Consider the following 26,976-nt stretch of genomic DNA (forward strand, 5'->3'; position numbering starts at 1 on the left):
TCATGAAAAATCAAGACCAACGCTTCACTTTAAAGTTCAAAAAGTTTCAATCCCAGTGCTCGCAATTCTCGTACACTATGTTGTGTAGGCTTTGTTTTCTGAACAGTCTTTCCGAGATAATCTCCCCTCCTTTCTTTCTCAAGCACCGACTGATATATCTGAAAGTGTCCCATCTTGGTTTAGTACGCGACGTACGTACACAAACCACTTCGTATTCCTTCTTAAGCGGATGGAAGTAAAATCCACAGACACGGACAAGAGTATATCTTCTAGGAGAAATAAGTACTTGCTCGTTTGTAATCGGATTCCAAATACGGAAAACCGATGGACCAAGTAGATCCAAGCTTGTTGCAGCCTTAAAGTTATCAGCTGTACCATCTTCAGAAATAAAAAGTTTGACGACATTTCCCACGTATTGCGTAACAGATTGGATCACAATGGTGGGAGTAATAGCTCTGAAGCCTCGGTCTAAGTGCTCCCGAATGAAATTGTCTTCTTGGCGTTGGTCCAGTAGTTTGATTTCAACTGATGCCCTTAACTTCTCCAGGGCTAGCTAGCTCAATGAAAAAGGATACGTACTCCTCGCTAGCATGATCACAGCCGTCTGGAAAAAAAAAACGTATCTTCCAATCATAACCACCAACTGCGAATTTGCCACTAGACTTGTATTTACCAACTCCCATTCCTTTGCATGAGAATATCCGTTTATCTTAAACTCATGAGAACCTTGCACAGTCTCATAAAATAACTGCGATGAAGAAATCTCCGACTTTGAAACTCTCGGACTTTTTGCTTCGTTAGGGGCCATGATGATCTTTAGATATTGAAACTGACAGAGAAAAATTGTTATTAAAAAAAAAATCTTGTCTTAAGATTGTTGGTTAATAACAATTAAAAATTAATCAATCAACTAATAATATAAGAGGCACTTATCTGTTTTTTGTGTGTTCTCCTTAGTCAACTGTTAATGTCTTGAACATCCTGTTAAACACCATGGAAACAAGGAAATGGTAATGGTAGATTGAGGCGCATGTTCAACATACTGTCCTTAAGACAATAATGCCCGGCTACACTCTGAAAAAGATGATGCTATAGCCCTACGGGTACATCTGCCTCCAAGATACAACAATCTTAACAAGCTTGAATAGCACATTCAAACTTGTCCTTCTAGAACTTGGCAGCGGAAAATCTCACGAATCGTTAGCACTTAAAACCCTCGTATCAAACATCGAAAAACGAAGAAGAAGTACTCAAAAACACACGGGGATATATGAGAGGTTTTTCTACATATAACAGCAATAAAAAGAGGTTATTCATATATAAAAACCTAACCCAAATCCAAAAAATATATAATAAACTTATCCCGTAAAAAACTAAGAGATAAATTTGGAAGGTGTTTTTATTTTTTTGGAAAAACCTTTTTATTAGTAATTTTTATTCACATAAAACTGTATTTTTTCCAACAAGAAGTTCGTTATCTTTGAACATAACTCTAGCGGAATCAAGGAGTTCATCAATGGAACAACCTTGTGTAATCAAGGAGTTCAGTAATTGCACGATAAATTGTTGACTTGAAAGATTCACATATCTTTTGAGGATGAAAGTAAGTGATTGATCATATATAATTTTTTAATATCTATATTGACTGGACATCCCAAAGGAAAATATAGTCTTCTAGTTGGAGGTCGAGCAATGATAGTCTTATCGACGGACTGGGGAGAAACTCCCGGGGAAAAACGAATATCTAATGAAAACATTCACGTGAGTGGATCATATTGATTTTAGGCACAAGGATATAGAGTACGCATGGTATCTAGGGTTTAGATCACCCTTTATAAAATACATTAGACCAAATTTGGGTGGTGAGCAAGAGTATAGAGTATAACGGTACAATTATGAGAACATTCAAAATCGGATTAGGACCCGAAGCTTTTTTTCCAACGCAGTTTTGCTTGTTAACAAAATCTTATGTGTTGTGTTTTATTTATGTTTGCATTATATATTTTTTATATAGAAGTATTTGCACTTATACATTGATTACATATTGATGTTTTCGAGTAAAGATCAATCCTAGGTGTGTCTTCTATAGGTTTTAAAAAAAAAATTAGAGTATATTAGGACAACAAAAAATCTATATAAGAATAATATGAGAATATCTTTGGGAAAATAGTTTTATTAATTGCTGTTGGCGTGATTGATGTTGCATTAACATTAAGTGGTCGTCAGAAGGACCTAGGGATCAATGCCATCTGAAATCCCAAAGAGTGTAGATAAGCCTTGGATAATTTCCATTGTTGTATTACCTTACCTGAAATAGAATTCTGTTGGCTCAAACAAATGGTTTTTTTTTTCTAATTGGGGTATAAATATAAATTATTTTAACTCCAAGTTTTGAAGGTTCATGAATTGACATGTCCAACTTATCTTATTTTAACTCAGATCATAGAGTTGTTTTTAGGGAAAAATATCGTTTGGTCCTTTTTTAGGTGGTCCCATGTCTGTTTAGTCCTTTGAGAAAACGCCTTTACTGTTTGGTCCATAATAATTTAAAAATATAAAACAGACAAAATTATCCTTCTGTGTTAATTTTTACTTATTTTCTTGTAGCAGTTCATTCGTCAAAATGAACTCATGTTAATTTCTACTTAGTTTTTCAGAAAACATATAAACCAGAGTTCATTCCAGAAATGAACTCCATATAAAAACCTAAAAAAACCAGAGTTCATTCTAGAAATGAACTCCACATAAAAACCTAAAAAAAAAAACAGAGTTCATTCCAGAAATGAACTTCATATAAAAACCTAAAAAAACAGAGTTCATTCCAGAAATGAACTCCATATAAAAACCTAAAAACAACAGAGTTTATTCCAGAAATGAACTCTATATAAAAACCTAAACACACAAATCTTCATCATCTTCATCGATTTCAACAGCAGCAGCAACATCGATCGTCATCAAACAACAGCAACAAACATCAAAATCGTCTTCATCATCTTCGTTTCAATCTTCATCTTCTTTGACAGCAGCAGAAAAAGTTAAAATCAAATCTTGTGATGAAGAAACACATAAATCTATCGTCGTCTTCATCATCTTCATCATCATCTTCAACCGCAACAACATCAAAATAGAGAGAAAACAAAGAATCTCCATCGCAAAAAATCGTGTTCATCATCTTTATCATCTCTGCAAATCGTCTTCATCATCTCTGCAAAATCAAAACCCTAGAAATCACACAAATCTTCATCTTTTTTGGAGCAGCAGAAGAAGAATAAAAAAGAGAGAGAGAGAGAAAAACTAGATCTGAAAATATGGAGGTGAGAGAAAGTAAATCTGAAAATGATTTCCTCTCTCTTGATAATTGAGTATATATCCCTAGGGTGACGTCATGGATGATGTAATGGTCCCAAAAGGGTATTTCTGCCACTCAAGATGACAATTACATCATCCATGACGTCACCCTAGGACCAAACCATAATTTTTAGGACCAAACTATAATATATTTTATCAAAAAGGACCAAACAGACAGTTGACTGAGTCAACTGGACTAGACTCATCCTATTATATTATTTCTAGGACTAGATGGTATTTCCTACTTGTTTTTATTGAGCTTTCCAGTTCATGCTTATCATAAAAGGTCTTTTAGGCTTGAGGAAATCTGGACCGAGGAACCATCTTTTTGTTGTTGTTGTGCAATCAGTCTGAGATGGCTTCTTTTCAACAAGCGGCTGCCTTATGGAGTAAAAATTGTTATGGCCATTTGCATCAAAGAATTCTGCAGGCTCGTTCTTTTTTGGTTCAAGCCCAATGTAGTTTTGATCACACACCTTCAATTGAGAACAAACAAGCTATGACTTTATGCTTGTATAAATATCTTCAAATGCTTCGGCAGGAAGAGACTATCTGGAAACAAAAGTCTCGCATTCAGTGGCTTAGGGAAATTCCTATGGAAGTTGTCAGATGCAAAATTTTGTTGAGCCAGGTGGATGGCCAAACTGGTTTTTCCACTATGGTAAAGCACTGGGCGTTGGATAACTAAGCACGTGACCGAGGGAAAAACGCTGGAGTATGCGAGAAAAGCGCCGGCGATCGAAGCTTCGACGCGGCGTCTTAACATATGACGCTGGCGTTTGTAGCAAAAACGCCAACGGGTTTTTTTTTTAAATTCAAAATTCACTTTTTACCTCTATAAATTACCATTGAATTCAAACAATTCACTCACACCAAAATTCACTTCTCTTGAATTTTCTCTTCTAAAATTTATTTCTCAATGGCTGAAAAGGCGATCACACTTTTTTGCGATGCAAAACTTGAAGTTGTTGTTTCTAAGATATGTGGGAGTTTTAAAAAGATTGAAAATTGTAAGAGGGAAGTGCAAGTTTTTGAAGTTGCTCCAAGAAAATGTTCCGCTAAAAGGCAAAGAAGAGCTCCAGTTTTGAAAGTTAACAACAAAAAATTCAAAAACAAAGGTGAAACTGTCAAAAAGCGCGTCGAATGGAAAATACGTCAAATGAAGATAAACAGGAGGCGAAAACTTGTACTTGATTTTTATTGAAGTTTTTATTATCGTCTAATAAGTTTATATCTTGTAAAAGAATTGGCGGTAATATCAATGAATGAAAATGTTTATATTTTAAAAAAGATTTCCACTTCAGATTAAGTGAAATTTATTACAATTTATTAAACTTGCAAATAACATCGAACTACATTTTAATAAACCACAACAAAAACATCAAACTACTTCAAATCTAGCGACATTCTCTCTGTAAAGTTCATAACATTCAAAATGCCTAAACTCTCTCCTGCTTTCTTTTGTAAACTTGGTCTGAGCGATGGTTTCCAATTCTTTGTTGGATAATCTAGAATTGCTACGATGAACCATCCCTAGTCCTTCCGTATAATGTTTGACTTCATTAGTGATGAATGCAATTCTTCGTTCTAGGCTCTTACTGTTTCTTATGGCTTCATTCCGCGATGCTACAAAATCTCCCAATACTCATTCCCAGAAATTGTCATTGTTCATTGGTATCACCATACGATGTAACCAACATCGAACAAGAGCAACATCTTCTTCCATTGTAAATTCCGGCAGCGGCATTCGTGTGCAGTAACGATGTGCTTGAGATGGACCATCTTTTAAAATTCTGAAACACGCTTCGTAACGAAAAGGCTTACCGTGAGATTCCTCCCAATTATCAAGAGCTGCTTGGATCACTTCATCTTCAGTTACACCGCAGAAATTTTCTCGATCAAGTTCTACTACTAGAGCAAGAAATGGCTGGACTGCAAGCCTAATAGAATGAAATCGAGCGCGCAATCGACGAGCATCTCGGTTTCCTAGGTTTCCCGTCAATGAGACGAACATTGAAAAAATATTCTCCCAAAAAGAACTGTCATGAGAAATAACAACACCAGTGATTACCCTATGAAATAAATATGCTTTGCATAGAGTTATATCCTTTTCTTGAGTAAACTTGGGATCACGATTTCTAACAGACATTTCTGCAAAGGAAGAGAGATGTAGGAAAAAAGAAGAACAACAAGATGTGATTTTGGAGATAGGAGGAATGAAATTTATAGGTCGAGAAAGAAAGTTTGCCATTGGGAATGGAAATTTATCCGTTGACGTTTGTAGTAAAATCGCCCGCGACTTTCCTTTGGGCGCCCGTTTGAATTACCAACGCCTACTCCCTATGTTTCAAAAAGACCGCCCTCTATTCCATTTTGGTTGGTTTGGTTTTATTCTAAACCAAACCAACCAATTTTTCTCATCATCCACCATATTTTCTAAAGGCAAAGCGAAGCAAATATTATGTGTCGAAGCAAAAGAAGTTTGTCCATTATGTTTCATGGTAACCACAGTCTTATGCAATGTCCTTGGATGTATTCAAAGTGTCCCCGGGAAGGTTGTTCACGCATCAAAACGGTGATTTAATCACAATCGGAAAAACTCAGGTACTTGCAATGTCAGGATCCCAATTGTCCAAAGGAACCACATATGCTAGATGATGATATGAAGATTAAAAAAGAAGAAGAAGAAAAGATTGCAACACTCTGCAAAAACTTCAAACTTAAAGCCAAATTTAAGAAACCGTTATTATACTGCAAGCATTGTGGATATGGAGATCACGAATAAAAACATTGTCCACATAGAATCGGTTCATGCTCAAAGCCCGGCTGCAGGACTTTTATGCATTTGCGGACTTCTTCTGAAAAAGACACATATGGAAGGCATTTCTGGGAATGTCCCAGGTGTTTTTTGGTGGAGAGGGCTGATTGAAGTTGTAGGACAAATCGATTCACTATGGTATTATGTTATTTAATTTGTTGTTTATTTTGTGTTATTACGATTATTTAAAACCATCAATATCAAGTAATTTAAATTTTTCCTGGATTAAACATAGCACCATCAATTTCATAAATAAAAACATACTGCATTGAACAACCACACCATACATGAGAATAAAAGAAATACATCAGATTAAAACAACTACCACATAGGCGGCGTCAGTTCTCGGCGGGTGGTGGAATTCCTAGGGAGATGTAGGGATCGTATTTGATGAGCACCCTAAGAATGTTTAAACAAGCATGAAATTCGAACTGAAGACCGCGGTGAGATGCTGTCCACATCGCTAGAGTTCTGGGTTCCACTTCATATTAGGCTTCACCGTTGAGCTTATTTTTATGATTCTCCATTAGTTGAGCGATGAACTCCAATACATTATAACTAACTGCACTAAAACGATGCGCCAATCCCTGAGAATCACGCCCATTAATGTTCATCGTTTCAGCAGTGAACATTTCAAAAACTTTCTCCCAGAATGTCGATTGTGATACATTCCTACCGGTATCAACATCAGCGGAAACATCTTGTGTTTGAAAACCGTAAGCTCTGCAAATATCTAAATCCTCTTGTTGAGTGTATTTAACACCACAACTCTGGGAGGCATTTTTATAGATGATTTGAGAGTGAAGAATGTGTGAATTTAGAGTTGAAATGAGGAGTAATTATAGATTTCAAAAAATGTAGCCGTTGGATCATAAGATTTCTCAGTCGTTCAGATTGAGCCGTTGGTGTCGTTGGGCCGGACGCTGGCGTTTCTAGTAAAGACTCTGGCGCTGTAAGTTAGAACTCGCGTCTGAGGTACAAACGCTGGCGTTATTTCTCCTGACGCCAGCGTTTTCATCAATGTCGCCCGTCCTTAACACAGACGCGCGCTAGATGTTCCGACTCAATGTTGAAATCAACAAATCTTTTGATTTGAACATCCATTTTTCAAGTTTGTTCATTCCATAGTGGGAGAAAAATGAACAAACTCCAGGTTTATTCATTCCGTAGGAACTGCTCTTAAGGCTGGGGATTTGAACACCCGATTTTTCCATGCTAGTACTGTTATTAGGCGTAGGAAAAATAAAATATTTGCTCTTAAGACATCATATGGTAGTTGGATCCATGATAAGCATGCAATTGAATCCCATATAATTAGTCATTTTCACTCTTTATTCATTGACTCCCCAACTAATTCTAATACTCAGCTTGATCTTCGTTTTTTTATTGATCCTGTCATTTCTCATGATGTTAATTTGAAGCTGGTTCGGCCTATTTTGGAAGAAGAAATTCTCCAGACCATCAAGCAAAATGGGTCCCCTTAAAGCCCCTTTGTATCCGCTAAGTTCACGAGCTGGAGATAAGCGGACTTGAACCGCTGACATCCACCACAGGGTAAACCACCGCGGGCCTGACGGGCTTCAATGACTTTTATAGAATGATTTTTTGGGCACTACTCAAAAATGAAGGGGGTACTCTTCATTTTTTGAGTAGATATTAGAAGTAATTTTGAGTCACCCCTTATCTAAGTTTTTTTTAATACCAAACTTGTCCTTGGTAATAAAATTAGTTAGTGTAATGATTAGTGAATTAACTATTGAGTGGGAGAAGAAGAAGACGAAGATGATAATGAAGACGAGGGATTTGAAAGAAAAAAAGTTACATTTTTTTCTTTATGAGCCACAACAAGAGTACGATGTTTTGGATACTCACGGATACTTCAAATTTTGTTAATGGTGCATTTTTGTAGATGATTTGAGATTGAAGAATGTGTAAATTTATAGTTGAAATGAGGAGTAATTATAGATTTCAAAAAATGTAGCCGTTGGATCACAAAATTTCTCAGTCGTTCAGATTGATCCATTGGCGTCGTTGGGTCGAACGCTGGCGTTTCTAGTAAGGACTCTGGTGTTGTAAGTTAAAACTCGCGTCTGAGTTACAAACGCTGGGGTTATTTATCTTGACGCCAGCATTTTCATCAATGTCGCCCGTCCTTAACACAGACGCACGCTGGGTGTTCCAACTCAATGTTCAAATCAACAAATCTTTTAATTTGAACATCCATTTTTCAAGTTTGTTCATTCCATAGTGGGAGCAAAATGAACAGACTCCAGGTTTGTTCATTCCGTAGGAACTGCTCTTAAGGCTGGGGATCTGAACACCCGATTTTTCCATGCTAGTACTGTTATTAGGCGTAGGAAAAATAAAATATTTGCTCTTAAGACATCAGATGGTAGTTGGATCCATGATGAGCATGCAATTGAATCCCATATAATTAGTCATTTTCACTCTTTATTCAATGAGTCCCCAACTAATTCTAATACTCAGCTTGATCTTCGTTTTTTTATTGATCCTGTCATTTCTCATGATGTTAACTTGAAGCTGGTTCGCCTTATTTTGGAAGAAGAGATTCTCCAGACCATCAAGCAAATGGGTCCCCTTAAATCCCCTTTGTATCCGCTAAGTTCACGAGCTGGAGATAAGCGGACTTGAACCGCTGACATCCGCCACACGGTAAACCACCGCGGGCCTGACGGGCTTCAATGACTTTTTTAGAATGATTTTTTGGGCACTACTCAAAAATGGAGGGGGGCTACTATTCATTTTTTTTGAGTGGATATTAGAAGTAATTTTGAGTCACCCCTTATCTAAGTTTTTTTTAATACCAAACTTGCCCTTGGTAATAAATTAGTTAGTGTAATGATTAGTGGGAGAAGAAGAAGACGAAGATGATAATGAAGATGGGGGTTTTGAAAGAAAAAAAGTTACAATTTTTTCTTTATGAGCCACAACAAGAGTACGATGTTTTGGGTACTCGCGGATACTTCAAATTTAGTTAATGGTGAATTTTTGTAGATGATTTGAGAGTGAAGAATGTGTGAATTTAGACTTGAAATGAGGAGTAATTATAGATTTCAAAAAATGTAGCCGTTGGATCATAATATTTCTCAGTCGTTCAGATTGAGCCGTTGGCGTCGTTGGGCCGTACGCTGGCGTTTCTAATAAGGACTCTGGCGCTGTAAGTTAAAACTCGCGTCTGAGGTACAAACACTGGCGTTATGTCTCTTGACGCCAGCGTTTTCATCAATGTCGCCCGTCCTTAACACAGACGTGCGCTAGATTTTCCGACTCAATGTTCAAATCAACAAATCTTTTGATTTGAACATCCATTTTTCAAGTTTGTTCATTCCATAGTGGGAGCAAAATGAACAAACTCCAGGTTTGTTCATTCCGTAGGAACTGCTCTTAAGGCTGGGGGTTTGAACACCCGATTTTTCCATGCTAGTACTGTTATTAGGCGTAGGAAAAATAAAATATTTTCTCTTAACACATCATATGGTAGTTGGATCCATGATTAGCATGGATTGAATCCCATATAATTAGTCATTTTCACTCTTTATTCAATGAGTCCCCAACTAATTCTAATACTCAGCTTGATCTTCGTTTTTTGATTGATCCTGTCATTTCTCATGATGTTAATTTGAAGCTGGTTCGGATTATTTTGGAAGAAGATATTCTCCAGACCATCACGCAAATGGGTCCCCTTAAAGCCCCTTTGTATCCGCTAAGTTCACGAGCTGGAGATAAGCGGACTTGAACCGCTGACATCCGCCACAGGGTAAACCACCGCGGGCCTGACGGGCTTCATTGACTTTTTTAGAATGATTTTTTGGACACTACTCAAAAATGGAGGGGGTTACTCTTCATTTTTTGAGTGGATATCAGAAGTATTTTGAGTCACCCCTTATCTAAGTTTTTTTAATACCAAACTTTCCCTTGTTAATAAAATTAGTTAGTTTAATGATTAGTGAGTTAACTATTGAATGGGAGAAGAAGAAGACGAAGATGATAATGAAGATGAGGGTTTTGAAAGAAAAAAAAGTTAGATTTTTTTCTTTATGAGCCACAAAAAGAGTACAATGTTTTGGGTACTCACGGATACTTCAAATTTAGTTAATGGTGCTTGAATTGGCCAAAACATTCCTAAAAATGAACAATTTACAAATTGATTTCGGTTTGGTTAACAAAGTTCGGCTACGACATCTCAAAAACTGGTAGCCGAACTCATCTGCAAGTGTAGTTCGGCTAATGTTTCTGAAAACACAGGTACCGAACTCAGCTTTAATGGAGTTTTTTCTTTCAGAGAAAAGTTCGGTTAGGAGAAGAAAATTGCGACGAAGCCGATTCTTTTTTTTTGCGACCAAACCAGACTTTTTTGTGACATGACCGAACTTTTTTGCGACGAAACCGAACTTATTTTTGCGACAAAACCGAACTTTTTGCGACGTAGCCGAAATTTTCTCTGAAAAAAGAAAACCTCCATTAAAGTTGAGTTCGGCTAGTTCGACAAAGTTTTTCACATAATTCCTAACCGAACTTCTCTCTGCAACTTCCATTTTCAACTCATTTTAATGATTACTTCTCATTTTTCAACCAAAAACGAACGAAAAGTAATGGGTTTGTTATAATTTTTATTGTTATTTTATTTTGTTAATGATTTAAATTAAGCTATATATACCAAAGAGAGATGGGTCATTCTCTTCTTCTTCCTCTCTCGGTTTAGAAAAAACCTAAGCAGTATACTCGGGTTCGAAATTTCTTCACTTCTAATTTTTGCATGTGTATTTCAAGAAGATAAATTTGTATCTATTTACCCTAGGATTCAATGGGAGCAAAGGGTTTCCTCAAATCATTCCAACTAAGTTCAATCAAGTAGATTCAATACTGAACAAACCCTATTGATTGTAAGTGATTTTCACTTTTTTTGTTGTTTTGATGGCAAATAGAGGTAGAAATACTAGAAAGTTTGTTAGTGGTGAAAGCTCATCAACTAGGAACAAGATGCTCTATTCTACTATTGATGTCAATTATGAAAATATTTCTAGTCTCACTTATGATATTGCATCTCAAAATTACTTTGTGAATGATGAATGTCTCACCAAATTCGGTTCAATCAAAGAACCCATCATGGAAATGATCTATGTGGAAGTCTCGGATAAGAAGTACACAAATTTTTTGAATGATAGAGAATGAGGCATTATTCACGAAAGCTCATTCAAGGCTACTTCGGACCTTGTCAAACTATTTTATGCAAATATGCATGAAATGAACTTCGAAGGATGCACCTTCCGTACCATGATCGGTACAAATTTTTTTGAAGTTAACAAACAAGTCATCTCAGAATTGATTCTCTATTCTTACAAGAACAACTTCTTACCATGTGCGGATCATAGGTGTCGGTTCGACAACAACACCATTTTTTCCGAAATAGGTGGAGTATGGTCAGGTAATACTCTTCTCATTCATAATGTTGAGCTTCATCTCAAGGTGTTTGGAAAACTGGTTTCTGCAAATCTTTGTCCTAGCAACATGCATAAGTCAAAATGGATAAGAGATGTTGTTGAATTAGTATATCATCTTATCAGAGGAATTAAGAACTTTGATTTATGTGGTCTAATAATTATACAGATGATTACGATTCGAAGAAGTAGAAGTAGAAGTAGAACTCCTGGATTTGCTTGTTTGGTTACAAGAATATGCAGCTCTCTTGGAATTGTATGGCCAAACTCCATAGAAAAAGTCCCAAAGAAACTAGGGGAATGAATTCTCAAAGACATGAGAGGACAAGTGTACAATGCTTCTTCTCCTATAAGAGTTGAAGGTGACTCCCAAACACTCAAGAGAAGGCCACGGAGAAAGAATAACTGTATCGTTGACTTAATTGATCATGCTACAGATAAATATCCAGATCTCATTGGTGAACTGTATGATATCTCTGACAAGTATCAAGACACTGCATCCGAGGAAGATACTGATTTAGGTATCTCATATTAGTATATATACTCCTAATATGTATAATATTATGTATACTATTGTGGTTCTGTCTTGTAAACAACTATTATCGTTCTACGTACTTGTTAAAACTGGTTGTATTCACTCTGTCTATAAGAGTGCATGTTTTATGCGATGTTTAGTTTCAGTTTTTATCATCATAAATATTCGATCTCATATAGTGTAACCCTTATGATTTGTGTGGCTTTTTGATTTAGCGGGGTTAAGTTTTAGTCCATGTTGGTAGGCTTTATCAAAGGATAATAAGGTGTTCCGATTGAAACTCATATGTGAAAAGTCAAAATATGTTGATAATCAATTTATGTTTACATAAGTTGTGTTTTGCATAACATATGTGATTTGGGTTTCAACTTTTGCTATTGGAACGCATTAGTTAAAAACATTTCAACCTTTCTCTGGTAAAGGTTGCTTTTGTTGTTATTATTTTGTTCTTGCAAGAGGATGACAACATACAGGGAAAGAGTTATTATTTGAACTTGCGCTTAATGGTATATCTTTTTGGGGAGAAGTGGATGCGGAAATTGAGGTAACGATTTTATTTGTTAGTTAATTGTTTTTCTTGTTTAAGAAAAGCATGTTTATATTGTATATATTTTTCTTTTGCTTAACAAAATTTCGGTAAATTGATATTGAAAAAACGGGGGTCTAACAACCTCACCCAATATTTCGATTAGCAATCTGTATGGACTAACTCAGACTCAATCTTAATAAAAAGTATATCGAGGAGTTAATATCTCAATCTCTTGATTTGATACTCAAGCAAATAGAAATCTGCGAGTCTAAATTAAATCGAGAGAGATAAACTTGGATGGTACCAAAGACCAATATCCAAGGATCAATCAATTTCCAATCAACAACCAAAGGTTGGATTTCACAATTGATTGGTACAACGCACAACCTGTGTTAACGAGGAAACCGCAAATACAGAAAAACCCCGGGACCTAGTCCATATTGAACACCACACTGTATAAACCGCTACAGACATTAGCCTACTACAAATTAACTTCGGTCTGGACTGTAGTTGAATCCTAATCAATATCACACTGATTCAAGGTAAAATTGCGCTCTTTACGTCTCTGATCCCAGCAGGATGCTACGCACTTGATTCCCTTAGCTGATCTCACCCACAACCAAGAGTTGCTACGACCCAAAATCGAAGACTTTAATAAAAAATCTGTATCACACAGAGAAGTCTACGGTAATAGATAAATCTTTCTCCCATAGATAAACCTATGAGTTTGTTCCGTCTTTTGATAGAAATCAAGGTGAACAGGAACCAATCGTTAACCCGGACTTATATTCCCGAAGAACAGCCTATAATTATCAATCACCTCATAATAATCTTAATCGTATGGTAGCAAAACAAGATATTGTGGAATCACAAATGATGAGACGAAGATGTTTGTGCTTTCTTTTTGTCTTGCCCTATCGGAGATATAATGTCAAGCCAATCTTACAATTGAACTCGTACGATAGAAAACGGCAAGATCAGATCGCTCAACTACAAGAGAAGTAGTTTCGTCTGGCTTCACAATCCCAATGAAGGCTTTAAGTCGTTAACCTACAGGGTCTCGAGAAGAAACCTAAAGTTAAAGGAGAATCGACTCTAGCAAAACCAACTAGTATCACACAGGAGGTGTGGGGATTAGTTTTTTCCAGTTGCTAGAGTTCTCCTTTATATAGTTTTCAAATCAGGGTTTGTAATCTTAGTTACCTTGGTAACAAAGCATTCAATATTCATCGTTAGATGAAAACCTGATTAGATACAAGCTAATATCTTTCAACCGTTAGATCGAAACTTATCTTGTCATACACAAATGAAATGTATTTCATTTAGGTTTGATTAACCGTACCTAAACGTGTACACTTGGTTGGTTCACAAATAGTTAATCAATGGTTAGCCATATGAGTGCTTTCATATTAACCGTATTCATCTTTCTCATAACTAGTTCCAATGACTCAAAAGAACTAGTTGAAGAGTTGTTCAATTTCTTAGGTATTTATTCATAGACACAATTGAAACAAAATCGGTTTGATTCATTTGAATCAATTCATGAACAATATAGCCACGGTTTGCAAAGATTGGATTCCTTATAATTTATTGTTTTAAGTTCATGAGCTACCGATTTGAAAAATAACCAGCTTGAGTATGCGTACGGGTATGCGTACCTTAGCTTATTGGATTTGATTTTGTTTTGGTTTCCAAACTCAGCAGAATTTTTCGGGTAGAAAAGTTAATTATGGGTCTCACATATATGTTAATTAATGGTGGGTTTGTTATATATAAGAAATGATTTTTTGGGGCTACAAATAATTTCCTCCTTTCTAAAATTATCATTTTGATTGATTATCAGTAGTATAAGTAATATGTATAATTTGATATCCATGCTTATATTCGTTACATAGGTGTTTTAAAATGCTTTTCAAGGATACAAAGTTTACGAAAACCCATCGTATAGTTTGAGAGATAAATCAATTCTAAATTTTACAAATTATTATCATAAGGGTATAATTGTAAAAAATACTCCCTTTCATTTCTTGCCTTAAGAATTGTGCAAACTTGAATTAGGTCATCATCTAATAGTGGGACGGAGGGAGTACAATATTAAAATGTTTTTCTACTTTTCATATAACTTTGGATCAATATTAACAAAATGAAGGATACAATAGTAAATTCGTTTAGTAATTAAATTTTATTTTAAATTATTAATAATTATATTACAGGAGTCAAGGTATAACACGGTCAGTGTGGGTCAATGTTGGTCTTTAGAACGAACGCAAAGGCTGGACAAATATTAGACCAAACCCAAACTTTGGTCAAAAAGTAAGTACCAAAAACTAAATAACCCATTAATTAGAAGTCATTGACTAAATTAAACTTTAAAACAAAAAATAAAATTGAAGGAAATTTTTCAATTAACTAGTAAAATTCTGAAAGATTTATTGGCTCATTATAGCTTATTCATCGTGGTCCTTTCTTATTGTGCTTGTCGACAAATGACTCCTTCAACATATAAATGGAGTTTTCAGGAAGCCTTTCAATTCTTTATTAATGTATGTGGCGTCTACCCTTTGATATTTGTTGTGTTGTAGTTTGAGCTAAGTTTTAGTTTACCATCCGGACGATGGGAAAATGTTTAAGATTTTGAAATGAACCCTCCTAGTACAGATAATACATCACGATTTGTTGGTTCCTTCTACTGGCCAACCATTTTTCCAAAACAATTATCCTAATTTTTCTCCAATCTATTTTTTCTCCATCATCTTTCTGTTTAATTTAGTAATAGTTTGTTGTTTTATTTTCTAATCAAAATATTGTGTTCTTGCGATATTTAGGTTTTAGACTACAATTTTTCTTACTTGATTTCAATAAATTTTATCAATAGCTACTACATGTCATATGTTATTTCATTACGCTTATATGGTGTTTATTATTGTCTTTAGGGCTTTTTAATGGGGTTTTATAGATGATATCATCATTATGTGTATTTGTTGCCACAAAGTTTTTTTTTTTTCAAATAGTGTTTCTACAATCTCATTAATCTAGACTAGTAGAAGGAAAAATAGAGAAAATATGTTATGTTGGAAGAAATCTGATTTTGTTATTTGTATGGAAGATTATTCAGGAACTTCCATTACAAAAATCTGAATACCAGACTGATTTTGATACAACTTGTTCTCTGATGGACGAGACAAAGGTATGTGATTTGGAAATTGATTTGAAGACGAAGTTTTGGAGCATCTAATTTCTCACTTGTAGGATCAAAACCTCTGTTAGTCTCTTCCATATTATTTGGATTTATGTAGCCTCGGAAAATATAAATCACATTGCACGCTTGTTGTGTGAGTTTGAAATGTATCACGATTAAACAAGAGGGTGACTTATCTAACACCTGTTCTATGTAATCCTTCAATCCTCAATTTAAATGAGGTAGTCGAATAAATAAAATCGACGGGCATCTTCCTTAAAAAAATGGTTCCTTCTACATGCATTTGCATTATTTAGTGACGCATAGAATAAGATTAGTTAAATGTCATCTCTTTTCTTTGTAGCTACCACGTCTACCACATGCGCTACACAACTCAAAGAAATTCCAAGCCAACCCTAACTATTTTCTTGGCAGGCTTAGCTATCAACATTTTGTTAGTTTGTTTGGGAGAAAGTATGAAAGAAACAAAGACAACTAAAAACAATAAATAGGTAATTGCCAAGCAAACCCACATGCTTAGAAATTGTGCATACCATGAAATGCATGGATAATAACCTGCCAATATGTTTCCAGAAATGCAAAAACCAAGTAAGGGAATACGGCAAGGAGACTCTTTATCCCCGTATCTCTTTCTTTTGGTGGCAGAAGTCCTTTCTAAATTGATAAATGATGTCGTGGAGAGAGGTCAGCTTTTTGGGTTTCAAGTTGTCGAAAATGGTTCGATTATTTATCATCTTCAATTTTCAGATGATACGTTTATTTTTATTGATGCAAGCGTGGAAGAAGTTAGAAGGCCTTTGATTATTTTGGCGGTTTTTGAAACTATCACCGGCTTGAAATTGAATTTAGAAAAAAGTACAATGATAAGTGTTGGAGCAGATGTTGTGATTGAGGTTTTATCTAGGGAGCTTGGTTGTAAGACGGAGAAATCTTCTTTCATTTATCTTGGAATGCCAATTGGGAAGCATTGGCGTAGTACTTCGGTATGGGAGTATGTTCTCATCAAAATGGAGCAGAAGTTGGCGACGTGGAAGAAAATAAAATTGAATAAAGCATGTAGACTTATTATTATCAAGAGTTGACTTGCAAGTTTAATTTACTACCTGTCTTTATTTCATCTTCCGGTTAGTGTCGAGAAGAAGATGGTTGGATTATGCGTAATTTTTTGTGGGGTGCTGTGGAAGATAGAAGGAAATTAGTTTGGGTAGCTTGGACCAAAATATGCATGCCTAAATAGAATGGATGGTTAGGTTTGAATATCTTGAGGACCACTAATTAGTCTTTATTGGTTAAGTGGATTTAGAGATACTCGAAGAACAAAAAACATCCTTTGGAGGAAGATAGTTGACCAAATTTTCAAGAGGAACACGGAGTTTTTAATGCCGGATGTCGATACAAAGACTCAGTATAGAAGTCTTTGAAAGAACATAGTGAATATGGTCCCCGCAGTTCGATCCATGTTACAGTCTACAGTGAAAATGACAAAGGGATCAGGTTATAGAAGGATAAATGGCTAGATAGAGGAAGATTGCAAAACTTATTCCTTGTTGTTTATAAAGCTGCTAAAGCGAAGGATACGACTATTGCTGATATGATTGTGGACAACAGATGGAGATGTGAATTCAAGAAGGTATTGAATACGCGAAAGAGCAGCTGGGATGGGATTTGCTGAGATAAGATGATTCTTACATACCAGATCTTATAGAAGATGATGATGAATTGGTTATTATGGATAATTTCGGTGCACAAAGGTGTTACTAAGTTTTGGATGGTAATTTAGACACTTGCAACTTCAATAGACATTTGTGGAAATGAAATATTCCTAATAAGGTAAGCTTCATTCGTTGGGTTTGTTTTCATGATTCGCTTCCGATTAGGGACATGCTAGATCATCGCGGTGTAGTCACTGAAAGTGATTTATGCGTTCTTTGTAATGGGGAGAGGAGACAACAGATCATATGTTTATGCATTTTAATATCTCTTGGCATATGCCGCAAACTTTGTTTCAATTATTTGAAGCATGTTTTACGAATATGTTTCATGGTAGAGGTAAAAAGGTGTGGAAGATTATTCATTACGCCATTTGTTGGATTTTGTTGAAGGAGAGGAATGGAAGAGTTTTTGGTGGTCGGCAGAAAAGTTCCGCAGAGACTATAGATCTTGTGAAACAACTTGTAGTCTTATGGTCTCGTGACACTAATACTTTCAAGTTTGTAACCACTAGTCTCATTTTAGAGAAATTGAGAAGACCTTATGAATGGGTGATTTTCTTTGTTCTTTGTAAGGTTTTTTTCCTTTTAATATAACCTTTTCTTCGCAAAAAACAAAGAAAACAAAAAAACCATGTCAATTCGAGGGATTCCATTGTAGCAATAATTAATCATGATTAACTCTTTGGGTAATTTCCAGTGACCCAATATTTTAATTTCATTTCAATATATCATCAAAATTTATATTGAATCTTAATCCGTTCGGTGCCAAAGAAACAACTCTTATTATAGTTTTGAATGTTTTGCTGGAAGAGACAACATTTAAAAGGAACCCACATAGGCATGGACTCATGAGAGAGAGATCCTAACAATTAAATATTAGTTTGGGTGGATATCAACGTTATTGTGAATCTATACTTTTCTAATGGTTGATTTTTTATCCCTAATGATTACTAAACGTGGTGAGAATTTCATTTAAGCCAACCAAATCTTTGAACCAACATGTAATAATAACCTACCACCTCCGGTAAGAGTGGGAACCTTTTAGTCATTAGCGGGTTAGCCTCAGTTTAGGGAATTCGTGGTTAACTACCTGGTCATGGAGGAGCATAAGTATTGAACTGAAGTTTATTCAAAAGTATAGCTACCGGTGCATAGGGAATGGAAACAAACTGCTAACATGGAGCCACATATGGATTTCGGAGTTGAATGATCTCCCCTTGCTAAAACAGTGTTCCAATGATACTCATCACTACACGTATGTAAATCAATTCTTTTCTCATGAATCTGGAATTTAGAACATAACTCTTATTTAATGCAATCACAGCTAAATGTATCCTTAACATCTCAATCCATCGAAATTTTGAGGATAAACTAATATGGACTCTGGAGAAGAATGGTAGGTTATGTGAAGTCAAGTTAGCTTGTAGAAAGATGTTTTAGGATTAAAATTGAAATAGTAGGGTATGTTAGAGAATGCATAGAATATGCAAGAAACCCTTGAAACTGCCTAATCTCCCAAGACTAAATCATTTCATGTGTAGGTGCATTAAGAATATCTTTCCTACTAGAGATAAACTAGCTACAGTTATCCCAAATCTGGATACAAGTTGTACCCTTTGTGATCAAACTACAGAATCTCCATGTCATATCATCTTGCTCTTCATGGTCTCAAAAGTTGTTTGGTTTGTTGTATTAGGGATGCAGCTGGATAATCTTCAAATCTATACAATAAAATTGATGAGGAAGTACTCTTCAAGATTGCAATTGTTTCTTGGAGTATTTGGATAACTAGATGTGAGAAAGTATTTCAAGAGGGTGACTCCTCTCACGCGAAGATAATGTTGGATTGCAGAAAATGTATTTCAGAACACGTTTCTAAACCACAGGCTATCAGAAACACAGTTGCTCGTCTAATCCGTTACAATATTCACTGGATACCTCCTCCCTTTGCTTATTTCACTATAAATTCAGATGGTAGATATCACGATAACACTAAAGTGGTGGAATATGACTAATCCGTCGTGGTTTTGCAGGATCTCACAAGGGGTCCAAATGTTTCAACCTAGTTGAGGCATGGAGTGCAGAGCAGGATGAGTGTAAAGATCTATGGGAGGCGATGCACAGGAAAAAAGCTCATAACTGATGGAGACAACAAACATGATAATCTTATAGCTCAGTTGGGATTTTTACAGTGATGTAGGTAGGCATTAGGATCGCGAGCTGCAATCAGAACCAGGGATACTACATCACCTTGTAAGATTTTTCTTATTTAAAACATAGATAACAAAAAAAAAAAAAATTATTGTATTGTAATTCGGGGAAAAATGTTTTTCTTGGTGTTTATTACTAGATGATTGGTGGATAGTGAATGACGGAATGGATGTTCCAGAATTCCAAAAATTTGTGATAAGGGTCTTGAGCCAGCTTCATCATGTGAACGAAATTGGAGAAATTTCGTCAATATAAATACTTAATCTTTTATAATTATCACATCAATGAAGTTACTAGTCGACAAAATCAGTGGACTTGAGAATTATTTTTAGTATTAGCAGTTCTATATTTGGAAGAAAAAAAATTGTGCCCCATATGTTTTCATGTCAAACAAACAAGAAGATATTTATACCACTGATATATTTGTATCACTGCTATATTTGCATCACTGCCAATATGTTTTTGTTCTTATCTTAGATATTTGTATTACTGCTATATTTGTATCACTATCAAACAAACAAGAACATATTTGTATCACTGCCAACCATGGGTGTAAATGTTCATTGATGTATCGTTTTTTGCTAATCAGATGCATACAAAGAGGTGAAATCGTTTCTTACAACAAAGCTAAATGACCGTGTGTATACCCAATACAACAAGAAGTTGTCGTGTAAGTATGAAGAAATAAAAAGACATAATTTTGGAGGTCCTGAAATCCTTATTTTCTTTGATACACTTGTTGAAGAAGATAATTGGTTGGACCAACTTGAGTGATTTGATTCATCATGCTAATGAGTTTACTGGTGCTCAAGAAAACAATGCTATGGGTGTTAGTTCAGGACCAGTTACAAAAGGAAACAAACAATTCCTCGGGATGCACTCTCCAATTTCAATAGAAGATCGATTTGATTCTGATTTCAACTTGAAGATCGAGGACCTGCTAGAGTGGGATATCATTGTGTTGGACATACTTTGGTTGATCCTGCAAACATTATTATGGATGATTTACTTTAAAATGTAATCAGTGTTGGTTTTTTGTCTTTTGATTATGATGTTTTGTACTGTCAGTTCAAGAGTTTTTTTATACAGCATGAAGCTTTGGGATGTGACTACTATAAAAAAAAAATCCGAAGGAAAACTTTATATGAAGAGAAAAACTTCACAAAAAGTGAAGAAAGAAACAGCAAGGGAGTTACACAGACATTAGTGTTTCCCAGTTGCTCCAAATAAGAAGGATAACCTTTTGCATAATCGAATAAAGTCGTTCCACGAACTTAAAAATATTTTCAAAAGCAGACAACAGATCATTGTCAATTTACCCTTCATGATAGTATTCCTCGAATAGATTGAGAAGCAACCTAGGGAGATTCCATATCTTTGTGCTTTTGTTAGAATACTTCCTGCCTTGACTTTTCTTAGAAGAGCTTTTTCTTTTTCCTATCGATTTTTTTTCATCAACCGGGATTTTTGAAGTCTCAGATGACTCGAGATTATCTTGAGAGACCAGAGATCTTAAAGAAAATAAACTCTGAACAATCTTTGAGGATTTCTGGTGTGCGCTACAGATGCACAAAACAAATTTTCCAAAGTGATTTCCCTTGAGGACAAACTTTAGGATCAAACAAACACAAACTTATTAGGTTTATCGTGTTTCCCTGCTCTGATACCAATTGAAAAAGCGAGGGTCTAACAACTACACCCAATATTTCGTTCGGAAATCTGTATGAACAACTCCAATATAATTCCAAGAGAATCAACTAGACAGTAAAACTCAATCACGGAAAAGTATCCAAGATTTATATCCCAGTTTCTCAATGTAATCATCAAATCAAATAGATAGAATCCGCAAGCCTGATTATTATGAGAAACAACTTGAACGGTATCAAAGATCAATGTTCAAGTGTCAATCAATTTCAGTCAACAACCAAAGGTTGGATTTACCAATTGATTGAACTACGCACAACCTGTGATATTTCAATTATATAAACAAATATCATGCTGAAAATAAATAACACAGACACCGGAAATTTTGTTAACGAGGAAACCGCAAATGCAGAAAAACCTGGGGACCTAGTCCAGATTGAACACCACACTGTATTAAGCCGCTACAGACACTAGCCTACTACAAGGTTAACTTCGGACTGGAATATAGTTGATCCCTAACCAATCTCCCACTGATCAAGGTACAGTCGCGTTACTTACATCTCTGAATCCCAGCAGGACTCTACGCACGAAGAACAATGAAGATGGACTAGATTTTAAAAACAGTTTATAATTGGAAAAATCCTGATTTATATCCTACATGAAGATTGTTGTCCACCCGGTCTCTGTTCTAAAAATCGAAGGTGATTGCAAATCACTAGTACCAGCGCAACGAAGTGTAGATGTAGCGAAATTACACCAACCGCTCCGATTTGTAGGGTTACCTCAAGTAGGAGCCTGACTCTCAAGTAGGAAGTCAGCGGATCGAGTCTCCGCTCATGAGTTTGGAGATCTCATGAAATACTTCTCTTGTGTAAATCTAGTTTAATTTCTTAATGTAACGTGTCATCTTTCCCATTTAAAAAAAGAAAGAAAGTAGGGCTTACCAAGCTTGACAATTTAGGTATGTTAAGTTGGCGTAGCATGAAATTTCTTAACATCTCCTTGTACTCCCGCTTTTTGCAATTAAACTAAAAAAGAAGGTTGTAATGTACTTACCTTTACTAGAGGGCGCTTACCAAGCTTGCTAATTCACCTTTTCAGCTTTTAAGTTTGGTTGAGGCCCATTTAAAACAGATCGCAGTCACCATCATAAATGTCACCAGTAACAACAGCACTGATGTTTCAAGTTGTGCCTATGACATTTAATATCTATATTGAAAACTTCAGCTCGTTACTTTTTTTCTACAAAGTATTGGTATCATAGAGGATTGATGGAATTGGAGATAACTTCATAGGCGAAGTCCGGAAGCCAATGTTGTGGTGGCCTAGTATCTTGCTTCTTGTTGAATAAATGATGCACCTCTAAATGAGTTCATTTGTTAAACATTGATGGGTTCTGTTAATTTGTATACCCGTATACATGTTAAGGTTCATTAAAATAAAAAATCTTTGCGTTGGAAACAAGATTTGTTAGTTTTATTACGATGAAAACAACATTTTTTTGTATTGGAACGGGGTTTGTTGTTTTTAGTGCAAGAATAACCAATTTTTAATAGAATAAGACAATAAAACACAATTTCCAATACCCTAAAATAATTTTTTATTAAACCTTAACATGTATACGGGTATACAAGTTAACAAAAACCAACATTGATTTAGGAGAGAAAAAAATTAAGAGAAACCCATTGGTGTTCCTCCATCATAAAAGACCAATAAGGTAAGAGACGCAGCTGCTCAAGACATTGGAGAACTAAATCTCTTCGGAAATTCCATAATGAAGCCAAGCAAATAAGTAGGAAAACTTTTCCACTAGCCATCTCACTTTCTTCCAGTGTGTGTATTTCTTCTATATGACTATATATCCTAACTTATTTGGTTATGTAGTAGTTTTCAAACATAGAGCAACTGAAAATGGAGATTCCATGAGATAATTTGGTTGCCTGATGAGGAATGAGGTGCTTATTCGGTGGTATAGCTGGGCTCGAATGTATTACCGTGTTCATGGGACTTGTGATATGTACTTTATTTTTTAGTCTAATTTGCTTACTTCCGTGAGACTATTTACCGCTGCAACATACAGTCATGGATCAGATGAATTTTTATAGAACCTAGAATAAATTTAAGGAGTATAAAATAGATGACTAAGTTAAACAAGATTTAGATTGTTAAGATTATCAACATTCTAATTTGTACGGAGTCAGAAAAATACTCCCTCTGTTTCTAAAAAATAGGCATGTTTGGCTTTCACAAAAATTAAAAAAATTAATCATTGGAGCCCTTTTTTCATGTTTTTTTTCCTAATCTTTCCTTTGGTGGTCTCCTTTTTGTTTTAGGAGAAAAAATTGAGAGAGAGAAGTGGTCCTCCTATGGATATGGTAGTAAAATCATAATATTTGACTTTCCACATATGTAAATAAACCTTTTTTTTTTTTTGACATACCCATAAAAAAAAACCTAACTATTTTTTTAGAAACGGAAGGAGTAATAACTAAAAAAAGTAAAAAGAGTAGGGAGAAAAAATACCTTTCAAGATCCAAATATGACTAAATGATTTATATGATACAGATATTTTCATTCTAATTACACGCCCAAGTGACTAACTAAACACAATATTATCTATCTAATCCAAATTTAACCTCATCAAAAAGAAAAGAAACAAGAAAATGACCATGACCATTTTTAACAAAGAGAACGGAATTATACGATCACACATTATCAACATAATCATGCATCTAACTTAACCAATACTATCTTACCCTTCCACCACCACCGTCAAGAGCTGAGCTACCTGAAATGCCCTTACTTGAACCACCACCACCAATGCCCCCTACCATGTGTTGATAAGAACCAGATCCATATATTGGTCCTTGTTGATGATGCCCCATCATCACAGGATTCATAGAACCTTGTAACCCACCATACATTGCACTTCCACTGTAACCACCACTATTATTGCCTGAATTTACACTGCCACCATTCGCACCACCTCCTCCTCCTCCTCCACTACCACCAGACCCATCTTTTTCACCGGGCCGACCGGTCATCGTGCTTTTCTCACCTTCCATTTCTCTAAACTTTTGTAGATATATCTTTAATGGTTCAACGTACTCTTCAAAACCTAAAGTAGTCATTGCCCATAATAAATCATCGCCATTGATCGTTTTTCTTTTCTCTCTTTGACATTTATCTGATGCTTCTCCTGTTATAAAACTTATAAACTCTGATACACACTCTTGTACTGTCTCTTTAGCATCTTTCGATATCTTTGCATTCGCCGGTAATGCTTTTTTCATGATTCTACTTACGTTAGCTATGGGTAAAAACCTATCTTGTTCCCTTGGTGATAATTCGGTGTTATGGTTATTATTTCCTCCCGATTCATTATCAGAATCCGCCATTCAACAAAAAACGGAAGTAAAAAGTACTAATCGGAAACCAGAGGGAATCAAAATCTTACTTCCTTAACGTAAAAAGATGATGTTGTTTTCACGTTTAATCTTAAACAGGAACAAACAAAGATATAAGCGTTTGACTCAGGCGAGACTCACCAAGGATGACAAGAGATAATAGAAGTTTTGGAAGAATAAGGGTTTGAAAGTAAGTCTGATAATCTTCTGTGTTTGGAAGAAGAAAGGGCTTTTTTTTTTCTCTTTAGGCAGAGAAGATTGTGGAGGAGTGAGTGCCGGATCCGTTGGATCTCTGGTCATAATAACGACATCGAGTGTGACACGTGGATGTCTTAATAACCGTTTGTTTACCGATAAGTTAGTGTCGATGTGGCTACCACTGTTATCGTTAGTTCATGGATAGGTTAAAATATCTGAACCGTTAGATTTTCATTGGCACGTGGAATCTTGAGTCCTTTTGTGAAAAAGAGCCGGATGTGTAGGGACTAAAGTGTCTGCAGAATTGATTGCCGAAGATTTGACCCTTGTTTCAATTTGCGTCCAGCTTAGCTCTCACCCTTTTCTTGTCAAACAGAACCAGCACCCGCACTTCAATCTTTCAACACAGGAAAGTGCAGAGATTTAAACTACAGGATTAGGTAATTGAATCCTGATAATGCTGATAAATGAAAAATGCTATGCCCAAGTGAAAATATTTCATAACTTTTTGTTCATTTCCAAGATACTGTTGGAGCAAAGGCAGTGGGCCACTTGGCGCCACACAGAGATCATCCACATCCAAGTGGATAGATAGACAATCAATTTGGTCACCACCGCCCATTTTTTGTGGGGCCGGTTATCAATATTGTCACCCATCAACTTATTTCCCATTAGTTGATTGTCCACGAAAGACTTTATAAACGAGTATAAACTGATAAATGTTTTATTTTGTTTTCTGAGTTTAATTAGCAAAAGAAGACGCAAGAATTCTATAAATTACAGTTTTTTGTGAGTACTTTTGTTTTTGATTCGGTGGAGGTGACTACTGTTAATGTGGTAAGCAGTTGTTCCATTTAGGTTGATAGTGGAGATGGTTTTGTCTGTTTATACATCATCATTTAAACAACACTAAAGCTTTTGCTTTTTTGACTTTGTTTAGTAGTTGCTAACGCTAATTAGCTGCTTTCTTTAATCATCTAATGTTTCTCTTTTGTGCTAATCTTAACTTATATTAGGTTAAAAAGTGGGAGTGGAAGTATCTGGCCTATGGGTACCCATCATTCACGTCATGTGATCTTCAGGATTAAGCTGTGTGGACTCCATAAGTTCGATTTATGGGTGCAGGGTGCTTTCATTGTGCTGCTTGCAGCTCTATTTCGTACGGTCATCGCATCAGTCTATTCACATACTCTTGCCGCAGCTTATAGGTTAGTAGAACAAACCAGGGAACCAGGGGAGTCATCTAACAACAGCGCATCTGATTAGAACTTAAAAGGTATCTCGCGTCCGGAAACCTCACATCGGAATCAACAAACAGAAATAAGAGCATCAACGTCTAAAAGTGGTGTTTTTACCCTTCACATGCTCACAGCCATTAGTAATTAGTACTACACTACTACCTATATTTATGTGGAGTAGGTAATGGGAATTGGGGCCCTCAGGCATCAACTTCTTCCCAAGTGGGTAAACATCTCTCTTTGATTACTAAAGACCCTTGTATTCATTTGCTAAGTTGAAATTTTGATTGAATAACCCCATGCACATGGACCTTTCGCATCAATCCCGAGTCCTGACCATATCAACCTTAACTGGGACCATCTTTTAGTTGCCCAACTTTTACACTACACATTGTAACCGTTTGTCCGGAGTGATTCATATTACACGTAGTAACATCACAACATTCATGAAGGACAATGTACAACATACCAATACTTCTAGAGGCTGGTACATTTACAGAATGACCACAAAAAAGCGCCAAATAGATCATCAAAGAATCTCTATCTAGATTTCCCACAATTTATTGATCATTTCTTTATGTTCCCCTGGTATACGCCATACATGCCAAGGCAAAGGCAAAGGCAAAGCCAAACAAGTGAACAACTATTGTGGCCAATCAGAAAGACAAAGAAGTCCCC

General features: G+C 35.8%; 1 protein-coding gene across 1 annotated transcript; it reads right to left on the bottom strand.

Annotated features, from left to right (window-relative positions):
• Positions 1-23,968: 23,968 nt before the first annotated feature.
• Positions 23,969-25,143, bottom strand: LOC113288183 (nuclear transcription factor Y subunit B-3-like). The gene has a single exon (XM_026537139.1). It carries the CDS (start codon positions 24,851-24,853, stop codon positions 24,203-24,205), a length of 651 nt encoding a protein of 216 aa, XP_026392924.1. The 5' UTR covers positions 24,854-25,143; the 3' UTR covers positions 23,969-24,202.
• Between the last annotated feature and the right edge of the window lie 1,833 nt (positions 25,144-26,976).

This window comes from Papaver somniferum, chromosome 6 (assembly GCF_003573695.1).
Source record: "Papaver somniferum cultivar HN1 chromosome 6, ASM357369v1, whole genome shotgun sequence".
In the NCBI taxonomy this organism is placed as follows: Eukaryota; Viridiplantae; Streptophyta; class Magnoliopsida; order Ranunculales; family Papaveraceae; genus Papaver; species Papaver somniferum.